Consider the following 20,274-nt stretch of genomic DNA (forward strand, 5'->3'; position numbering starts at 1 on the left):
TGTACATTGATTGATTGATCTTATGCTCCACAAAGATAAATAACATCATTTGTTTCTAAACTAATCCAATCAGTTAGTTAGATGTATTGTAATTGTTACTGAAATGGTTGTTCCAGTTTAAATGGTTTAGGTAGTCTCCATTATCACTCTTTCTAACCCTCTCAGTTATTCGGAATGCAAGTTGCGGGTTAATAAAAATTCCAACTGTTGGCTGTCCTAACTCCGGCTGGATTCCAGTAGGAATTACACATCACTTTGCAAACATTTACATTTACATTTACATTACATTTTAGTCATTTAGCAGACGCTCTTATCCAGAGCGACTTACAGTTAGTGCATACATTATATTATATTTTTCATACTGGCCCCCCGTGGGAAACGAACCCACAACCCTGGCGTTGCAAACACCATGCTCTACTGAGCTACATCCCTGCCGGCCATTCCCTCCCCTACCCTGGACGACGCTGGGCCAATTGTGCGCCGCCCCATGTATCAACCCCAACAACAATGCTCATGAATTACAATCCACATAATAATTCACATTTACTTTTTCTGCAGGATTATTTTCTTGCTTTAGCAAACTGGCTCAAATTAAGATCCTACGTCTGTAATTGGAAGATGAAGTGTAAACTTTAACATAGCCTACTCCAAACACATGGTTAAACAAAGGTTAGCCATGTGTTGGCAAACCAGGAGGTTCCTAACGCCACTGGTTAGGGTAAAACCTGGTTGTCAAAGTAAGGCCTTATGATATGTGTAATGTATTGTCATAGATTTAGAGTAAGAACTCACTTGGCGAAGTCCACAGGACTGGAAATGAATGAATTCAACAACCATGTTTCTGTCACTAACAAATTCAGTCATGGGTGGTAACGACACGATTCACTCGAAAAGGCTTTCAACTAGTTAATTTTGGCCACCCCCCATGAGTGGAAGTATTGTACCAGTTTAAGTGGTCTGTAGTTATGTTTATTTAACTTCAAGCATGTCAGCGCTGAATTGTACATGCTTACATAAGTGCATGTGGCAATAAAGACCTTCTCCTCCCTAGGACCATGCCTCAGGATGACCTGGCCTAACAACTACTGGCTGTCCGAGTCCACCTGGTTGTGCTGCTGATCAAGTTTCTGCTGTTCTGCCTGTAGCTATGGAATTCTAACCTGTTCTCTAGTCGTGCTACCTTGTCTGTCTCTCTCTCTACTGCACCTGCTGTCTCAACCTCTGAATACTCGGTTATGAAAAGCCAATTCCTGAGGTGCTGACCTGTTGCACCCTCTATAATCACTGTGATTATTATTTGACCCTGCTGGTCATCTACAGCAGGGTTTCCCAAACTCTGTCCTGGGGACACCAAGAGCTGCACAGCTGATTCAAATGTTCAAAGCTTGATGATTATTTGATTATTTGAATCAGCTGTGTAGTGCTAAGGCAAAAACCACACCTCTTGGGGTCCCAAGACCGAGTTTGAGAAACCCTGATCTACAGTCATGGTCAAAAGTTTTGAGAATGACACAAGTATTGGTCTTCACAAAGTTCGCTGCTTCAGTGTTATGAGATATTTTTGACAGATGTTACTATGGTATACTGAAGTATAATTACAGCATTCCATAACTGTCAAAGGCTTTTATTGACAATTACATTAAGTTTATGCAAAGAGTCAATATTTGCAATGTTGACCCTTCTTTTTCAAGACCTCTGCAATCTGCCCTGGCATGCTGTCAATTAACTTCTGGGCCACATCCTGATTGATGGCAGCCCATTCTTGCATAATCAATGCTTTGAGTTTGTCAGAATTTGTGGGTTTTTGTTTGTCCACCCGCCTCTTGAGGATCGACCACAAGTTCTCAATGGGATTAAGGTCTGGGGAGTTTCCTGGCCATGGACCCTACATTTCAATGTTTTGTTCCCCGAGCCACTTAGTAATCACTTTTGCCTTATGGCAAGGTGCTCCATCATGCTGGAAAAGGCATTGGTCGTCACCAACCTGTTCTTGGATGGTTGGGAGAAGTTGCTCTCGGAGGATGTGTTGGTACCATTCTTTATTCATGGCTGTGTTCTTAGGCAAAATTGTGAGCCCACTCCCTTGGCTGAGAAGCAACCCCACACATGAATGGTCTCAGGACGCTTTACTGTTGGCATGACACAGGACTGATGGTAGCGCTCACCTTGTCTTCTTCGGACAAGGTGTTTTCCGGATGCCCCAAACAATCGGAAAGGGGATTCATCAGAGAAAATGACTTTACCCCAGTCCTCAGCAGTCCAATCCCTATACCTTTTGCAGAATATCAGTCTGTCCCTGGTGTTTTTCCTGGAGAGAAGTGGCTTCTTTGCTGCACTTCTTGACACCAGGCCATCCTCCAAAAGTCTTCACCTCACTGTGCGTGCAGATGCACTCACACCTGCCTGCTGTCATTCCTGAGCAAGCTCTGCACTGGTGGTACCCCGATCCCGCAGCTGAATCAACTTTAGGAGACGGTCCTGGCGCTTGCTGGACTTTCTTCGGCGCCCTGACGCCTTCTTCACAACAATTGAACCTCTCTCCTTGAAGTTCTTGATGATCCGATAAATGGTTGATTTAGGTGAAAGTATTCACCCCCCTTGGCATTTTTCCTATTTTGTTGCCTTACAACCTGGAATTAAAATTTATTTTTGGGGAGTTTGTATCATTTGATTTACACGACATGCCTACCACTTTGAAGTTGCAAAATATTTTTTCTTGTGAAACAAACAAGAAATAAGACAAAAAAACTGAAAACTTGAGCGTGCAGAATTATTCACCCTCCCCCAAAGGTCTGGGCTTTGACTAGGCCATTCCAAGACATTTAAATGTTTCCCCTTAAACCACTAAAGTGTTGCTTCAGCAGTATGCTTAGGGTCATTGTCCTGCTGGAAGGTGAACCTCCGTCCCAGTCTCAAATCTCTGGAAGAATGAAACAGGTTTCCCTCAAGAATTTCCCTGTATTTAGCGCCATCCATCATTCCTTCAATTCGGACCAGGTTCCCAGTCCCTGCCGATGAAAAACATCCCCACAGCATGATGCTGCCACCACCATGCTTCACTATGGGGATGGTGTTCTCGGGGTGATGAGAGGTGTTGTGTTTGCGCCAGACATAGCGTCTCATCTGACCAGAGTACCTTCTTCCATATGTTTGAGGAGTCTCCCACATGCCTTTTGGCGAACACCAAACGTGTTTGCTTATTTTTTTCTTTAAGCAATGGCTTTTTTTCTGGCCACTCTTCCGTAACGCCCAGTTCTGTGGAGTGTATCTGTGGATCTGTCGGGGAGTGAGCTGGCAACCACCGATGTTCCCTTGAGCAAGGAAATAACCCCCTAAACTGCTCATTGGGTGCTCCAACCTAATGTGTGTTGTGTGTATATCGGGGGGTTGGATGAAAACACATTTCCATCTTGTTTGGACTAATAAAGTATACACTCACCAGACAGTTTATTAGGTACACCACCCCCTTCACAAAAATGGATTGCTCCTACAGACAGTGAGTCATGTGGCCGTGGCGTGTTATATAAAGCAAGCAGGCAGACAGGCATCGAGGCATTCAGTTACTGTTCGATTGAACGTTAAAATGGGAAAATGAGCGACTGAATGATTGTCGGTGCCAGGTGTGCCGGATCCAGTACCTCAGAAATGGCCGCCATCCTGGGCTTTTCATACACGACAGTGTCTACGGTTTACCAAGAATGGTGCGAAAAAAGAAAAAAAAACATCCAGTCAGCGGCAGTCCTGTGGGCGAAAACAGCTCGTTGACGAGAGAGGTCGAAGGAGAACGGCAAGAATCGTGCAAGCTAACAGGTGGGCCACAAACAAATAACTGCACAGTACAGTGGTGTGCAGAACGGCATTACGGAACGCACAACTCATCGATCCTTGTCACAGATGGGCTATCGCAGCAGATGACCACACCGGGTTCCACTCCTATTAGCTAAAAACAAGAAGAAGCGGCTCCAGTGGGCACGTGATCACCAACACTGAACAATTGAAGAGTGGAAAATAGAGTATCTTTGGAATGAGCTAGAACGGGCTGTTTGCAGCATGAATGTACCACCGTCCAATCTGCAGCAACTGCGTGATGCCAGCATGGACCAACATCCTTGTGGAACGTTTCCGACAACTTGAAGAATGCCCCAAATAATTCAAGCTGTTCTGGAGGCAAAGGGGGGTCCAACCCGGTACTAGATGGGTGTACCTAATAAACTATCTGGTGAGTGTATATCTATCTTACCTAGAACGGTGGATCCTTCTGAGCCGTTACTCGACTGGGACTGGTACTCAGGGACGTCCAAGGAGCTGAGGGCGTCACCGTCGATGTACTGGGGGATATCCTGCAGTTCATCCATGCCCCCAATGAAGTCCTCACACAGCGGGCTGCCCAGCACCGAATCCTCCAGGGGGGACGGTGGCCGGTAGTGGCTCTCCATGTCGACCATAATGGAGGACAGGACCAGGGGGAGGATCACTCATCAGACTGGAGAGAGACAGGAGGGGAGAGTGAGAAAGAGGGTTAGTTAATGGAATGTCTAAACACTAATAAGCGTTCCTAATGAAGTGTATCCTTGACGACAAGGATGGAACACACTTCTCTCAAGGACATACATTTCTCTCATTACTATGTCATTACAGCACTGGGCCTTCCCATGAAATGGACAGTGCCAGGTAGTGAAGTACTACAGTACCTAAGCTAGACACTGCTGTGCCAATGTAGATAATAAACAACTAACAAAGTTTGATAGTTGATGTAACAGTACATAGCAGGTGACACTACCAATGCTGGTTCTGACTGACTGGTTGGCTGACTGACTGATTGGCTGACTGGCTGATTGGCTGACTGACTGACTGAGTGACTAACTGTTTGACTTACAGACTGACTGGATGGCTGGCTGACTGATTGAATGGCTGACTTGCTCACTGACTGACTGGATGGCTGACTGACAGACAGACAGACTGGCAAGCTGGCAGGCTGACTGACTGACTAGAGACATTGTGTAAACAGACACCTGTCACACAGGGACAGGGACCCTGGTCACAGCTGATCCTTTATGTTTAGTCTACACAGACATGACTGACACACTCAATGACCACATGACCGCCACCAGCAGCAGCAGCTATGCACTCCGGGACTGCCCTATTCCACTATGCCCTAGTCCACGAATATAATTTAGAAATGCCTCATGAGCTTAGTTCAACTGTCATACCCCATCAGAACCCAACATTTGAGCCTGTTTTACTCCATAAACAATGTAATTGTCAACAAACACTGTATAGCTTCAAAACATGGTAATACAATATTATTTTGATATCCTGGATGGTCAGTCCTTACATTTCTACAGGCCCATCCCTCAGCTTTTTTTAACCAAAACACTGGTGGGGTGTCACTTTGTTATTGTTTGAATTGCAGATTGCCCCTTTAACCTAGACTGACAGATGTGAGGGGGTAGGGTGGGCTGGTCAGATAAACTGAATGAGAGAGAGAGTCAGATAGATACATTGAGAGAGAGGGGCGGAGAGATTGAGACAGAGAGAGACATCGAGGCAGTGAGAGACAAAGAGAGACAGTAACAGAAAAACAGATAAACATAGGGAGACAGAGAGAGAGAGAAAGAGAGGGTGAAGAGGGAGAAAGGAAGCCAGGCGGTTCCTACGGTAACAGCAGTGCTTTGTCCCAGAGGTCAACCAAGCCTGCTGAGGAGGGCACTCACATACTGCACCGAGGACAGGCAAGGTCATCTGCGTGCATGTGTGTGTGCGTGCAAGTGAGTGTGTGTAGGGTTGTGAGGGGGAGGGGAGGGCTCTGGTCTATCCCACGGGGACTGACAAAACACCTCTCCCATCAGCCACTGGGATAGCCATGATGACACACAGATCATGTTCAAAATCGGGAGGGGAAAACGTTCCAAAATCTACTACCACTGCAATCTATTATCAGTTTTCTGGTTCTATTTGTTCTCCAATATGACATATAAATGAGTCACAGAAAGGTGTATTAGGAACATGATAATGAACAAACAGAAAACAGAGAAAGTATAAGCCCACATGCAGTCTAGTTGGTCTAATACCCCTGCTTTAGTATCACTGCGCAGGCATTATGCCCTCTCTCCACTGCAGAGCCCTGAGACAGCCCTGTCCTGAGACAGCCTTACCTGAGACAGCCCTGTCCTGAGACAGCCCTGCCCTAAGACAGTCCTGAGACAGCCTGTAAAGCAGTCCCCAGCTTGGGGGAGAGCTGTTATAGGGGCAAGTTCTAAACATGATACATGCATGCAGACTGCAGACAGGCAGAGGGCTTCTAGGCAGAGCTGTGTAAAATCATTGTTGCCTTCGAACCATAGCAAGCTGAGCTTTTATGGTTCAGCTGAATTATTGACTGTTGTCTCATAGTGCAGAGTGCTGGTGGAATATTGAATCCTGGAACAGTATGGTATACATGCTATATATAGAACACACAGAGGGTAACACACAGCTACATATTGGCACACAGCTACTGCACTCTTAGAAAAAAGGGTTCCAAAAGGGTTCTTCGATTGTCACCATAGGAGAACACGTTTTGGTTCCAGGTAGAACTCTTTTTGGTTTCCGGTAGAACCCTTTTGGTTTCCATGTAGAACCCAAAAATGGTTCTACCTGGAATCAAAAGGGCTCTTCAAAGGGTTATCCTATGGGGACAGCCGAATAACCATTTTAGGTCCTTTGTTTTCTACGTGTGTTGCTACGTTCCAATAAAGGTGACCAGGATGTACCCATGTACTGAAATAGTTAACCAGTCGTAGCCAATACTGATCTAGGACGTACCCATGTCCTGAAATAGTTAACCAGTCGTAGCCAATACTGATCTAGGACGTCCCCATGTACTGAAATAGTTAACCAGTCGTAGCCAATACTGATCTAGGACTAAGAGAGCCCATGATTTAGCTTCCCCAAAGGAGGAAATAAAACAGTAGACAGCTGTTTTACAACCCTGGCAGCAGACCAACACAGATGTGTACAGGCTTGTTTGCTGCAGGTAGAACACAACTGAACACGCAGTAATTTTACTGCCCCATAAAACAAAACAATTTGCTTCAGCAGAATTCCATGGTAGACAATTGCTTATCAAATCACGCTGCTATTATCACAGATTTTTGGAAGGTAGGTCTTCTTATTCTCAAGGCCAAGGCGGACTGACCAAATGTCAACTACTTTTCAACGTCCATGGACGTCCAGTGTCGGTCGGCGCTTAGTGGGTGAGGATGCTGGTAACAGTAAATGGAAAGAGGGGGCTCATGGGTAGGTGTCAGTAAGAGCCGGGAGAGGTGACATTAATTGGAGAGAGAGAGAAAGAGAGAGAGAGAGAGAGAGAGAGAGAGAGAGAGAGAGAGAGAGAGAGAGAAGAGAGAGAGAGAGAGAGAGAGAGGAGAGAGAGAGAGAGAGAGAGAGAGAGAGAGAGAGAGAGAGAGAGAGAGAGAGAGAGAGAGAGAGAGGAGTTGTCCAGACTTTTCATATTCTTGCTTTCACCACCAGATGACAGAAAGAGAAAGAAAACAGTTATGAACTGAACATAACAGTATGCCAGTGGACGGGAGGACAGTACAGGTGACCCAACTGTGGTTTATGACTACTATTATTTCCCATTGTAGCCAATTCAATTGCAGAAATTCCGTTACCGATTTTTCGGAAATTCTGTTGCCAAGTTTTAATCACTTAAGAATTAATAAACAAACTGATATCAGTACAACATTATAACTAATTGATAGGTTTACTTTCAATATGAGGATACTGTACTTTACTGTTTGACCAAATCATGGTTTTAGCCTTCTAAAAAATAGGACGTTTTGAGTGAGGTGACCATGTAGGATGTGCAGCTCGCAACGATGCGACCAGTAAAAAATGTCACTCGTAGAGCCAAGTCAAAGGGTCGCAAAATGTGACTAAATGGTCACAGTCTGGAGCCCTGGTGTGTGTGTATGTGAGCGGTTGAGAAGAGCTAGCATTAATGTTTAACCCCTCAGTCTCATGGTGTGAGCAACACAGGCCTGTTAGACTGAGAGGCCTCTGGAGCCAAAGGTGGCCTCACCAACCTAAACCACTGAGGGATATATGGGTCGATAGAGCTGGACAAAGCTCTGCCTGTCTATGTCTGCGTCCGAAATAGCACCCTATTCCCTACATAGTGCACTACTTTTGACCAGGGCCCGCATAGGGCTCTGGTCCAAAGTAGTGCATCTATGTAGGGAATAGGGGAGGATTTCGAACGCAGCCTATGCGTTTGCAGTGTTTCCTTTATGAACAAACAGAAGAGTGGTCCTTATCTGAGCACACTGATATGCCAGCCACCCAGCGCCCTGTCATCTCCAAGGAGACCGGTCAAAGTGCATAGACACTGCACTGGCTGGGGGATTTTTCAGCAGTAGTTTAGTAGGTTTATGATGGGGTCATCCATGTGATGGGATATCTGAAGGTTCAAAACTACAATACTAATGGGTTGTTTACCTAACCCATGTCAAGGTCACTTTTTTAAATGTCAACATGAACTCAATGCTCCCTTAGGCCTACTCTATGGGTTGATGAATGGAGGCAGTAGATATATGTCCCAGTTCTACTGCACTGTAGCTAGGTCACTAGGACTCCACTGTCTGTCACCATCTCAGTCACTTTACTCCATTTACACAGTAATTCAATCTGCTGTAAAAAAAAGCAAACTTAACCAATTGCTTAATCAGCGTTATTATTAGGGCCGGGTCGATACCAGTATCGCGATACTCGTTAGTAGTGTGGCAAGGAAACAACACACAAACCGGATTTAACTTCTTTAGGAAAACAGCCATAATGTTGGAAATAAACATCACTATGTTGTCATCCATAGTCACATGTATTTATTTTCCAAGCTACAGCAAGTTTTTTAAGGACCAAAGAGTTGGATCTGCTTCGTGTTTTAATTTTTGCCATGGAAAAAATATAGTGAAACAAATTAAAAGGGAATGTTAGCTGTCATTTCAGAGTTTGATGAGTCAACACGGGCCAGCATCCCTGTGGAACGATTTTGACACCTTGTAGTGTCCATGCCCCGACGAATTGAGGCTGTTCTTAGGGCAAAGGGGGGTGCAACTCAATATTAGGACTAATGTTTTCTACACTCAATGTATATAAAAGCTTTTTTAGTAAAGGGTTCTATAATTTCGTCCAAAGAACCAAAAGGTTCAATATAAAACCCCAAAGAACCCTTTTTTCTAAGAGTGTACTCTACTCTACTGTTCTGTGCTGTGCTATACTTTGATGTCCAAAGTTGTGAAACATAGATGTCTATGATTGGTTCAGATTTGGTCTTGTTTGGGGACAGAGCTCATTAAAATAATAGCCAGTGTGTAGCATAATGCCCAAATATGCAAAGGAGGATATTGCATATTTATACCTTTGTGTACCTATTTAGGATACATCACCATGAAGAGCATGACTTTCATATCCATAATTATGCATTTATGTGTAGTACAGATCAGGGACACGTTACTGCAATTCCGTTACCTGGTGTAAATCCACTTCACTTACTGTAGTTGAATAACCCAAAAAAGTTTTCAAAAATCAATGTGTCATGCCATAGCTGACACCCCATTCTTTCTGCAGACATCATTTAATCTTAATTTGGTGCAGATATTTAACAGAGTTTTTCGAAAACGTGGACACTGAGGGAGATTTTACCGAAATTCTGTTACCAAACTTTTCCTCTGCACAGTTCTTCCAGTAAATGTGTTTTTGTAAAATGTTCAGTGTAAATTGTTAAAAGTAGTCCTTGTGCATAGAGTTGTATGGTTTGTTTAGCTTGGAAATCAATGGTTTTTCGTTTGGCATGCGTTTTAAGTAAACATTTTAGTCTCAGCGCAATTGCCCAAATCTATAATCCGGAATCCAGAAATGTGTGAAAAGAAACATTTATATACAACTTTTCCAAAGTTGACCAAATTCACTCCATATCTCCCTAAAGGTGCGCTGGCATCTGGGATCACGCGGTAATCACGCATGGCAACTACTACGGAGTATGGGGACTAGGGAGTGAGCACCGGAAAATTATTATTTTACCGTAGTTCACACATTTTATAAATCGTGACGACTGCTAAGGCATTCCGGGTTATAGATTTGCCTTCAGTGTCGGGAAAAGTTTCTCGGAAATAGGTCAACCAGAGGGCTGGTAAGTTTTCGGGGATATGGGATGTAGCCTTCAGCAATGTGTACAGGTCTCCTGGAGCGAAGAGGCTAGATGTCCCATTGCCTCTCCTTCAGGCCAATTGTCATGTGCAGTCAGCTGCTGGTGCATAGAAGCATTGAGAAATAAAACATTAAACCCAAATGTTACATAAACTCCTCCACTGGACTTTGTCTCATGACTTGACAGCAGGTCCAGTGTCATACTGATAATCACTGTAACACTATAATAGGTCAGAGAGAGGTCATGAAAAAAGCAAACGCATGAACTGTAACTCTGTAACTTGACCCCATAACTCCAACACAGGTTAAAAAAATGTATATACTGCTCAAAAAAATAAAGGGAACACTTAAACAACACAATGTAACTCCAAGTCAATCACACTTCTGTGAAATCAAACTGTCCACTTAGGAAGCAACACTGATTGACAATAAATGTCACATGCTGTTGTGCAAATGGAATAGACAACAGGTGGAAATTATTGGCAATTAGCAAGACACCCCCAATAAAGAAGTGGTTCTGCGGGTGGTGACCACAGACCACTTCTCAGTTCCTATGCTTCCTGGCTGATGTTTTGGTCACTTTTGAATGCTGGCGGTGCTTTCACTCTAGTGGTAGCATGAGACGGAGTCTACAACCCACACAAGTGGCTCAGGTAGTGCAGCTCATCCAGGATGGCACATCAATGCGAGCTGTGGCAAGAAGGTTTGCTGTGTCTGTCAGCGTAGTGTCCAGAGCATGGAGGCGCTACCAGGAGACAGGCCAGTACATCAGGAGACATGGAGGAGGCCGTAGGAGGGCAACAACCCAGCAGCAGGACCGCTACCTTACAGCCCAACACCGTGCAGGACGTTTGGCATTTGCCAGAGAACACCAAGATTGGCAAATTCGCCACTGGCGCCCTGTGCTCTTCACAGATGAAAGCAGGTTCACACTGAGCACATGTGACAGACGTGACAGAGTCTGGAGACGCCGTGGAGAACGTTCTGCTGCCTGCAACATCCTCCAGCATGACCGGTTTGGCGGTGGGTCAGTCATGGTGTGGGGTGGCATTTCTTTGGGGGGCCGCACAGCCCTCCATGTGCTCGCCAGAGGTAGCCTGACTGCCATTAGGTACCGAGATGAGATCCTCAGACCCCTTGTGAGACCATATGCTGGTGCGGTTGGCCCTGGGTTCCTCCTAATGCAAGACAATGCTAGACCTCATGTGGCTGGAGTGTGTCAGCAGTTCCTGCAAGAGGAAGGCATTGATGCTATGGACTGGCCCGCCCGTTCCCCAGACCTGAATCCAATTGAGCACATCTGGGACATCATGTCTCGCTCCATCCACCAACGCCACGTTGCACCACAGACTGTCCAGGAGTTGGCGGATGCTTTAGTCCAGGTCTGGGAGGAGATCCCTCAGGAGACCATCCGCCACCTCATCAGGAGCATGCCCAGGTGTTGTAGGGAGGTCATACAGGCACGTGGAGGCCACACACACTCCTGAGCCTCATTTTGACTTGTTTTAAGGACATTACATCAAAGTTGGATCAGCCTGTAGTGTGGTTTTCCACTTTAATTTTGAGGGTGACTCCAAATCCAGACCTCCATAGGTTGATACATTTGATTTCCATTGATAATTTTTGTGTGATTTTGTTGTCAGCACATTCAACTATGTAAAGAAAAAAGTATTTAATAAGATTATTTCATTCATTCAGATCTAGGATGTGTTGTTTAAGTGTTCCCTTTATTTTTTTGAGCAGTGTATATAAACGTGGGACCCTAGTAATAACCTAAATACAGAATAATGGTCTGGAGTCTTTCCTGGCCCTAATTAGGATGTGTCCACGCCGGTGCAGATACAGGTGGATATTCAGTTCAGTTGGTATTCTGCTGCCTTGAATGGGCCTGTGTGTAGATGTGGCATAGTTAGTGACGATGAGGGTACATGGGGATGTCAGGTCACACTGTCCCGTAATGCCAGAAATGTTTAGAGTTGAACCAGTAGCAGCCTTTACTCCCCCCCCCCCCCCCCCTCCTCTCTTTCACTCTCTCTCTCTCTCTCTCTCTCTCTCTCTTCCTGTTGCTCCAAGCAGCACTTGGTAACAACAATGTCCTTAAGCTACACCTCAGCTCTGTGCCAAACTCTTGGCGGCCATGTTGAGCTTATTTCCAAATCAGTCAGCAGGATCAGATGCAGAGCAGCGTTACAAAACAACTCTGTGCTCCTTGCAACTGTGCTGTACATTTCAGAGTGGGGAAAGAAAAAAACGGCAGCAATCTATCCCAGCTATTTTATCCACTGGACAGCTGGAGGACTGGCTGAAGAGGAAGGAATTATATCTGTACAGCACAGCACAGTCAGTCACTATACACTTTATTCTCTAGTAAGAGCAACGCAATAGCCCTAGAAGGCCAAATATCAAAACCATAATACACTATATATTGCTCACATCATTAGTCACCTACGGTAAAGAAGGAAGTAGGTTTTTATGATCTGTTTACAACATTCACTGTTTACTACTCCCTCTGTCTTTGCTGACTTCTTGTGTGTGAACACACACTCCCAGATACACAGAGATACAACTGTAATGGAGAGGAGCACAAGACAAGTGCACATACCTCCTATCTTGCCTAACTGAGACATGCACAATTGTGTCCCTACCCCTAACCAGCCACTGTCCCAACTGTGCCAAGCTGCTCAGGCCTGGAAATTGAGTTGCACAGGAGGGTCAGGGCAGACAATGTCCCCCTATCTACCAGGGCTATTAATGTGTGGATTGGGTTGGCAGGAGCCCTGGCTAGCAGCTGACAGCCAAATTTCATCAGCCGTTGTCTACACGTGCTCTCTGACTGACGAGGATGGAGTAGCATATGTAACATTGATAAGAATGCTTTACGGTAAAGCTTAGGATTTCGCTGATATTGACAGGGTGAGTTGTGTTTCTTCAGAAAGTATTCACACCCCTTGACTTTTTCCACATTTTGTTGTGTTACAGCCTGAATTGTTACAGCCTACACACAATACCCAATAATGTCAAAGTGGAATTATGTTTTTTTAAATGTTTACAAATGAATTAAAGATAAAAGCTGAAATGTCTTGAGTCAATATGTATTCAACCCTTTGTTATGGCAAGCCTAAATAAGTTCAGGAGTAAACGTTTGCTTAACAAGTCACATAATAAATTCCAATGCCTCACAAAGAAGGGCACCTATTGGTAGATGGTTAAAAAAAAGATACAAGCGTCCTTCCTAACTCAGTTGCCGGAGAGGAAAGAAACCGCTCAGGGATTTCACCATGAGGCCAATGGTGACTTTAAAACAGTTACAGAGTTTAATGGCTGTGATAGGAGAAAACTGAAGATGGATCAACAACATTGGAGTTACTCCACAATACTATGTACAGAATAAAAATATTCCAAAACATGAATCCTGTTTGCAACAAGGCACTAAAGTAATACTGCTAAAAATGTGGCAAATAAATTAACTTTATGTCCTGAATACAAAGTGTTATGTTTGGGGCAAATCCAATACAACACATCACTGAGTACCACTCTCCATATTTTCAAGCATAGTGGTGGCTGCATCATGTTATGGGTATGCTTGTCATCGGCAAGGACTAGAAACGGAATAGCACAGGGAAATTCCTAGAGGAAAACCTGGTTCAGTCTGCTTTCCAACAGACACTGGGAGACAAATTCACCTTTCAGCAGGACAATAACCTAAAACACAAGGCCAAATATACACTGGAGTTGCTTCCCAAGATGACATTGAATGTTCCTGAATGGCCTAGTTACAGTTTTGACTGAAATCGGCTTGAAAATCTATAGCTGTCTAGCAATGATCAACAACTAACTTGACAGAGCTTGAAGAATTTAAAAAAGAATAATGTGCAAATATTATACAATCCAGGTGTGCAAAGCTCTGAGAGACTTACCCAGAAAGATTCACAGCTGTAATCGCTGCCAAAGGTGATTCTAACATGTATTGACTCAGGGGTGTGAATACTTATGTAAATGAATATTTCTGTATTTTATTTTCAATCAATTTGCTAACATTTCTAAAAACATGTTTTCACTTTGTTGGTATGGGGTATTGTGTGTAGATAGGTGTGAGAGAAAAAATCAATGTAATCCATTTTGAATTCAGGCTGTAACACAACAAAATGTGGAATAAGTCAAGGGGTATGAATACCTTCTGAAGGCACTGTAGTTTGCTGTCAGTGCATGAAGGGCAGCATTTGGTCCAAGGTCCCTCTTTATTCTGTGGAGCGGGTAAATGGTGGGCGCTGGTCACAGATTTGAAGCAAGCTCACCTCATTTTTTTCTTACTTGTTTATAGCACACCCGACGGGGGTAAAACAATAGCAGACGCACAACAATGAGCTTTTCTCCCCTTCGGATTACAGCAGGAACAGCATGTGCATGAAAACAAACTGACAGACAGACACAGAAAGCCTGAGGAGGCTGAGAACAGAACAGGGTCTGACCTCCCGATGTGTGAATTCTGTCTGTTTCTGAGGTAAATACCACTACTACAAGGACAAACGTTGGGAGATGGACATTGGGAGTACTTCTCCCCACTAGACAGCTATGTGGGTCCTGTTACATTTTCCAGCATGACATTGGAGTCCTGTACTCCTCCAGTCGGGCTGCCAAGTCAGCCTACATGTTTGTTAGGTTGGAAGCTAGGCATGCAGTGACGCGCGTACAGGCCTGGCGACGGACAGTTAGGTCGTTCAACGAATAGAGTGCCTTTTATGTCCAGACCGGCCGCGTTGCATGCCCGAGCGTTGCAAAATAAATGTACACATACATATTATTCAATCATTTAATCCAAATTGTTCACGCGCGTCAACAGGCGTCTGCGTAGCCAGGCTCTAAAATAGAACTTGGTACTCCCATCTACTCAATGGTTTTTAAGAGCATATACCCACGTGGGTGATTGAAAGATGACCGAGGTCCACACTCCAGTCCAGTTGGTGGCGGTAATGCACCTTAAAGTTGGTTGCGTACCGTCATATAAAATCCATTGGTGCGACGCAGACAGGGTGGCGTGAGTGGAGAAACAGAAGAGTCATTGTCTGTTCTTTTGAGTTTTGATGATGAGTCTTTGCCCGACAAAGTGATGTTAGGATATATAAGTTACCCTGTACGAGCTTTAGTGCCGAATACATTACGTTGTTGCGGGGTGTCAAGCTTATGGGCATGTGGAAGCAGTGTGTAGGAGGGAGGTTCCTAGGTGTGAGAAGTGTGCAGAAGGGCATGAGACAAAGGAATGTGAAGCATTGGGGAAAGTAGTGGTATGTGTTAATTGTAGGGGTGCCCATGGGGCTGGGGATCAGAAATGTCCCATGTGAGAGAGGCAGGTGGAGGTTTCCAGGGTTAGAGTAGTGCAGATGTTGAGGCAGTGAAGAAAGTAGAGGAAGATGGGTCAAGGGGGAGGGATCCTGAGAGGGGTGGTGTGAGTACTAGATCTGTACCAGTACAGAGGGATAAACCAACAAGTTATATATATTTCAGTAAGATTGGATTTTTGGCATTTATAGCAATGGTTATCAACTGTCCTGCAGGGATGGAACGTAAATCGCAGACAATTGAGGTTGTCGTGGCAGCTGCAGAGAGATATTTGGTTGTGCGAGACTTGACATAAGAAGATTTACATGATGTGTTAAGTGGCGATGTCCATTCCTTTCAGGCTGTTGGCCTGAAGTAGGACTAAATAGATTTAAATAGTGGAGTATGGTATTTATTATTATTTGTTATGTTTGTGAGTGTAGTGTTAGATGGTAGGGTATTAGTATTATTATTTTAATTATATTCTTAAAGCAAAGTATAAGGGCATTATAGTCCAGCCTCCCGAGTGGCGCAGTGGTCTAAGGCACTGCATCGCAGTGCTAGCTGTGCCACTAGAGATCCTGGTTTGAATCCAGACTCTGTCGTAGATCCATGGGGCGGCGCACAATTGGCCCAGCGTCGTCCAGGGTAGGGGAGGGAATGGCCGGTAGGGATGTAGAGCATGGTGTTTGCAATGCCAGGGTTGTGGGTTCGATTCCCACGGGGGACCAGTATGATTTTTCTTTTTTTTACAAAATAATGTATGCACTCACTAACTGTAAGTTGCTCTGGATAAGAGTGTCTGTTAAATGACTAAAATGTAAATGTAGTAGGTGGTGGTAATGCAACATTTATTGAATGCCAACCGCTGTTAAACCTCATCGAAGAAGAATATAAAATCCACAGAACAAGAAAGATGAACGAGGAGAGATTTATCAAAGAAAACTCAAAACTAACTAGGTTTCCCCTTTTAATCTGTGGATTAATTGTCGGAGTAGAGAACACAAGATTTTGTATGACAAAAAATTGATACAAATTCTACAAAGATCCAGCTAATAAAGGACCATATGCATTTCAGGTAAAATAACAACCCAATGTTTATTTTCCAGGACAAATTAACTAGCAACAGCAAGCTAGCTAAATGCCCATGAATGTTTCATGTGTGTTTCAACCTGTCCCCAAATTAATACAGTTGGTTCACAGTTGGTTTTGGTATTTTAACCTGCGGTCATGAATATGTCTAGTAGGGATAGACAAAATCAAAATGCGCACGATGCCACACGCAGACGCATGCACATACATCTTTGCTGTACCTAAACTAAACCATGTTAACAATTCCAAAAGCAGCGTGTTTCCATTAAAATGAGAAAAAAAGAAGTTACAATGAAATTGTCAACCCTGTTACGGTCAACCCTGTCACTTTAATGGTCACTTTTATAGTAATTTTTCTTATTTTAACCTCTTGAGATGGGAAGTATGTTTGTTATGAAGTTGAACATGTGGTCTTTATGACAGAATGTTAAAATTAGGTGAAATAAATAGTTATTTTTGACAAAATTACTCTACCCAAAAGACACTCTATTCATGGAATGACACAGCTACTGTCCATATAGATTACTACACACTGCTACTGCTACTGTTTCAGCCTGAGGGAGTTGTGATAGTTTAGGTTGCCCCTATGCACTGTTGACAAACAAAACTGTTCCTGGGCCAGCGCTTGGACGGCCCTAATTTCACACTTTAACACTAACAGTAACTATTTTGTCACCTTAATTCATTCTATTTATTCTAAACAACATTCATATGCCAAATAGGTTCTAAGATTATTTGAACTGCAACAGTTTCCCTTTATACATGTCTCTCTTCACAACACGAGTCAGTTTGACAAGGATTCACACACAGTCCAGTATAAATGAATATACAGACTTGCAGCATACAGATCCACTGGAAAACACCAGCACTCCTGTCCAACCAAGTCTCTTAGGTATCACCCTTATAAACAGTCTTAATTAAGCTCGAAGGAATATAGCAGGAAGAGCCCTTCTTCATAGTACATTGTTGATAACGCATGTCCACTTACACCCAGGCTCATCCAATCAACCAATCAGGCTGTTAGAGGGAAAACATTAATACAACGTTGCAGTCGCACTCTGAGTCGGGCTTGTCAGTACATCTATGGTCGAACATCTACGGAGACTGGTCAGGGCTTTACCCAGTAATGGAATTAGACATTACTAGAGCAGAAGAGGCTGAAGCTAGGTGATTGATGATGATTTCTCTAGACGGGCCTCATGTAGCCAGATGTGCCTGACCCCTACCCCACCCCTACCTCCGACTAACCCGGCACATTGACCCCTACCCCCATCTCCCACACCTTCGGCCAAATACACCCTTGCTCCAACCAGACAGATACAGTAGACCTCTACTCCAACATTATGGAGCAGGTATAGAGATAGAGAGAGCCACTCAAGTGAGTCCATTACTAGCATCATAGGACAACCTGTCTGATCCAGCACCCATAGATGTAAGCCCCTTGAGGTTCAAGGTACCCTGACAGTCAGTCAGCTGACATCAGGGAAGCGCCTGTCCAGAGCATCTTACATTATGGCTGGCTATGACCCAATCCTATAGATGGGACTGAGGAACTTTACCGTGGAAGATCTAAGTTGCATTCCAAATAGCACCCTATTCCCTATGTAGTGCACAACTTCTGATCAAGGCATATATGGTCCCACAGGGGGCCAGTATGAAAATGTATGCACTCACTAACTGTAAGTCGCTCTGGATAAGAGCGTCTGCTAAATGACTAAAATGTAAATGTAAATGTAATGGTGCCATTTGGGATGCATTCCTAAGGGAATGGTGGACCAGGTGAAAGTCAGGCTGTGGTTTCAGAGGATGTTCTGAGGGGGAAAACAAATTGTATCTCTCTCATAAGTCCCTGGAGCCAATGGTTACTAGAGAGAGAGCGAGACAAACATAGAGGGAAAAACAAAGAGAGATAGAAAGAGAGTGACAGAGAGAAAGCGAGAGAGACTTCTCTGTTATTTACTGTTGTAAGGTGTCCTCCAAGGACTTTAGTTTGTCAACACTCTTAGAAAAAAAGGTGCTATGTAGAACCATATAGGGTTCTTCGGTTTGTCCCCATAGAGTGCGCTAATGCTTATATCACTTTATCAGAAGCACGTAATCAATGACATCCGAAGCTTTGTTTTGTCGAACAACCACCTGATTGGTTTGGTATTCGTTTCGATAGAAGACAAAAGGCTACCCTGCGCACGCGCTACAGCGTGTGGGACGTCATCTATAATCATTTGGTTGTTCTGAATTATTTTGACCAGCAGGTGCCACTAGTGTACACTGTGTTGATCAAAGCCTCGAGTAATGAACCTATTTTCGACACAATTGACTGGAAACGCTCAATGCTTCAGGAAGCTTCATTTCCCCATTACTACCTGCAAGTCACATTATGCTGGCTTGCAAAGTGATGTGTAATTCCTATTGGAATCCAGCCAGAGTTAAGATATCCAACAAGTGGAATTGTTTATCACCCACAACATGCATTCAGAATGAAGATTGAATACTGAGACTACCTCAATCATCTAAACTGGAACAACCATCCCAGTAACGGGTGCAATAAATCCTACTACTAACAGATTGTATGTTATTTATCTTTGTGTAGCATCAAATTAATCAACCAATCAATGTATATTCAAAAATGGATATTCAAACAAACAATTCTGAAAATCACCCGCAATAGAACATGCTGGGAAATATGATATATGGTTCTATATAGAACCCTTCTTGCCTTCCAAAGAACCGTTCTTGCCGTCCGAAGAATCCTTCTTGCCATCAAAAGAATCAACCCTCTTGGTAGAATCCTATCCCTGCGCAAAGAACCCTTTTGGGTGTACACAGACTTGAGAAATACCAGAAGGGCCCTGTAGTCTCTAACATCAATGGGAGGGCTGTGGGGTTATTGATCCCTTAGCATCTAAGAGGAGTGGATAGGAGAGTAAAGCGAAAAGCATTGTCAATCCGGCATCTGCATTGGCCGTACAGCATTTACTGCGATGCGGCCTCTGCAGAAGTCAGGGCATTCATACTTTTTGCACTTTGAGGAGCAGAGCAGAGCTGTTGTGAAGGAAGTTGTCAGGGAAGGGAGTTTGTGTTTATACAGGACGTACCGCACCCACCTACCATCAACCAATCATGTCAATGTGGAGCTATAATGGAGCCCTCTGCATTGTTAAAACATTTGAGAGGCGCACGGCATTGCCGTACGGAGCTTGATTTGGCCTCCGTAGACCTCCGGAGGCCCCGCAATTGTGCCACACTGTCCGTACGGAGCCTTCGGTCCGCATTGCCGGATCAAGCATAAATCGGCATTAAGCGATGCACACAGTCAGTCGAGCAGGCAGAGAAGTACACACACATGAACACATGTAGAAACAAGTACACACGTGCACGCATGAACGCACGCATGGACGCACGCACAGACACACGCTCACACGTATTCCAATACCTCCATGAACACATTCTCTGTATTACAGCAGCCTCTTGATACTGCTCTATGGTGTCATGTCTCTTCAGAAGGACTCTCAGCTCCCTAATGAACATGCATACCAGGCTTTTGAAAAAGGATGATTGTTGCAAACCTACTGACATGTTGTTTATGGATCACAGAGAAAGAAAGGTGATAAATTCAAGAAAGAAAGCAGTAAAGAGGAAACTGGAAAGTCCTGTTTGAGGAGAAAAGAGAAAGCCCTC

The 20,274-nt window shown here is 44.1% G+C and overlaps 1 protein-coding gene across 2 annotated transcripts in view; it reads right to left on the minus strand.

The window, feature by feature from the left end:
* The window catches only part of LOC311135199 (peroxisome proliferator-activated receptor alpha-like), a 48,988-nt gene that overhangs the window by 16,621 nt on the left and 12,093 nt on the right, over nucleotides 1–20,274 (minus strand). For both annotated transcript variants that reach the window (XM_084169128.1, XM_084169129.1), the window contains exon 2: nucleotides 4,241–4,483. In XM_084169128.1, coding sequence (XP_084025254.1) covers nucleotides 4,241–4,445 — 205 coding nt within the window. In that variant the 5' untranslated portion in view covers nucleotides 4,446–4,483. The remainder of the gene's footprint in view (nucleotides 1–4,240; nucleotides 4,484–20,274) is intronic.

Source organism: Coregonus lavaretus, assembly GCF_964263955.1.
Source record: "Coregonus lavaretus genome assembly, chromosome: 9".
Classification (NCBI taxonomy): domain Eukaryota; kingdom Metazoa; phylum Chordata; class Actinopteri; order Salmoniformes; family Salmonidae; genus Coregonus; species Coregonus lavaretus.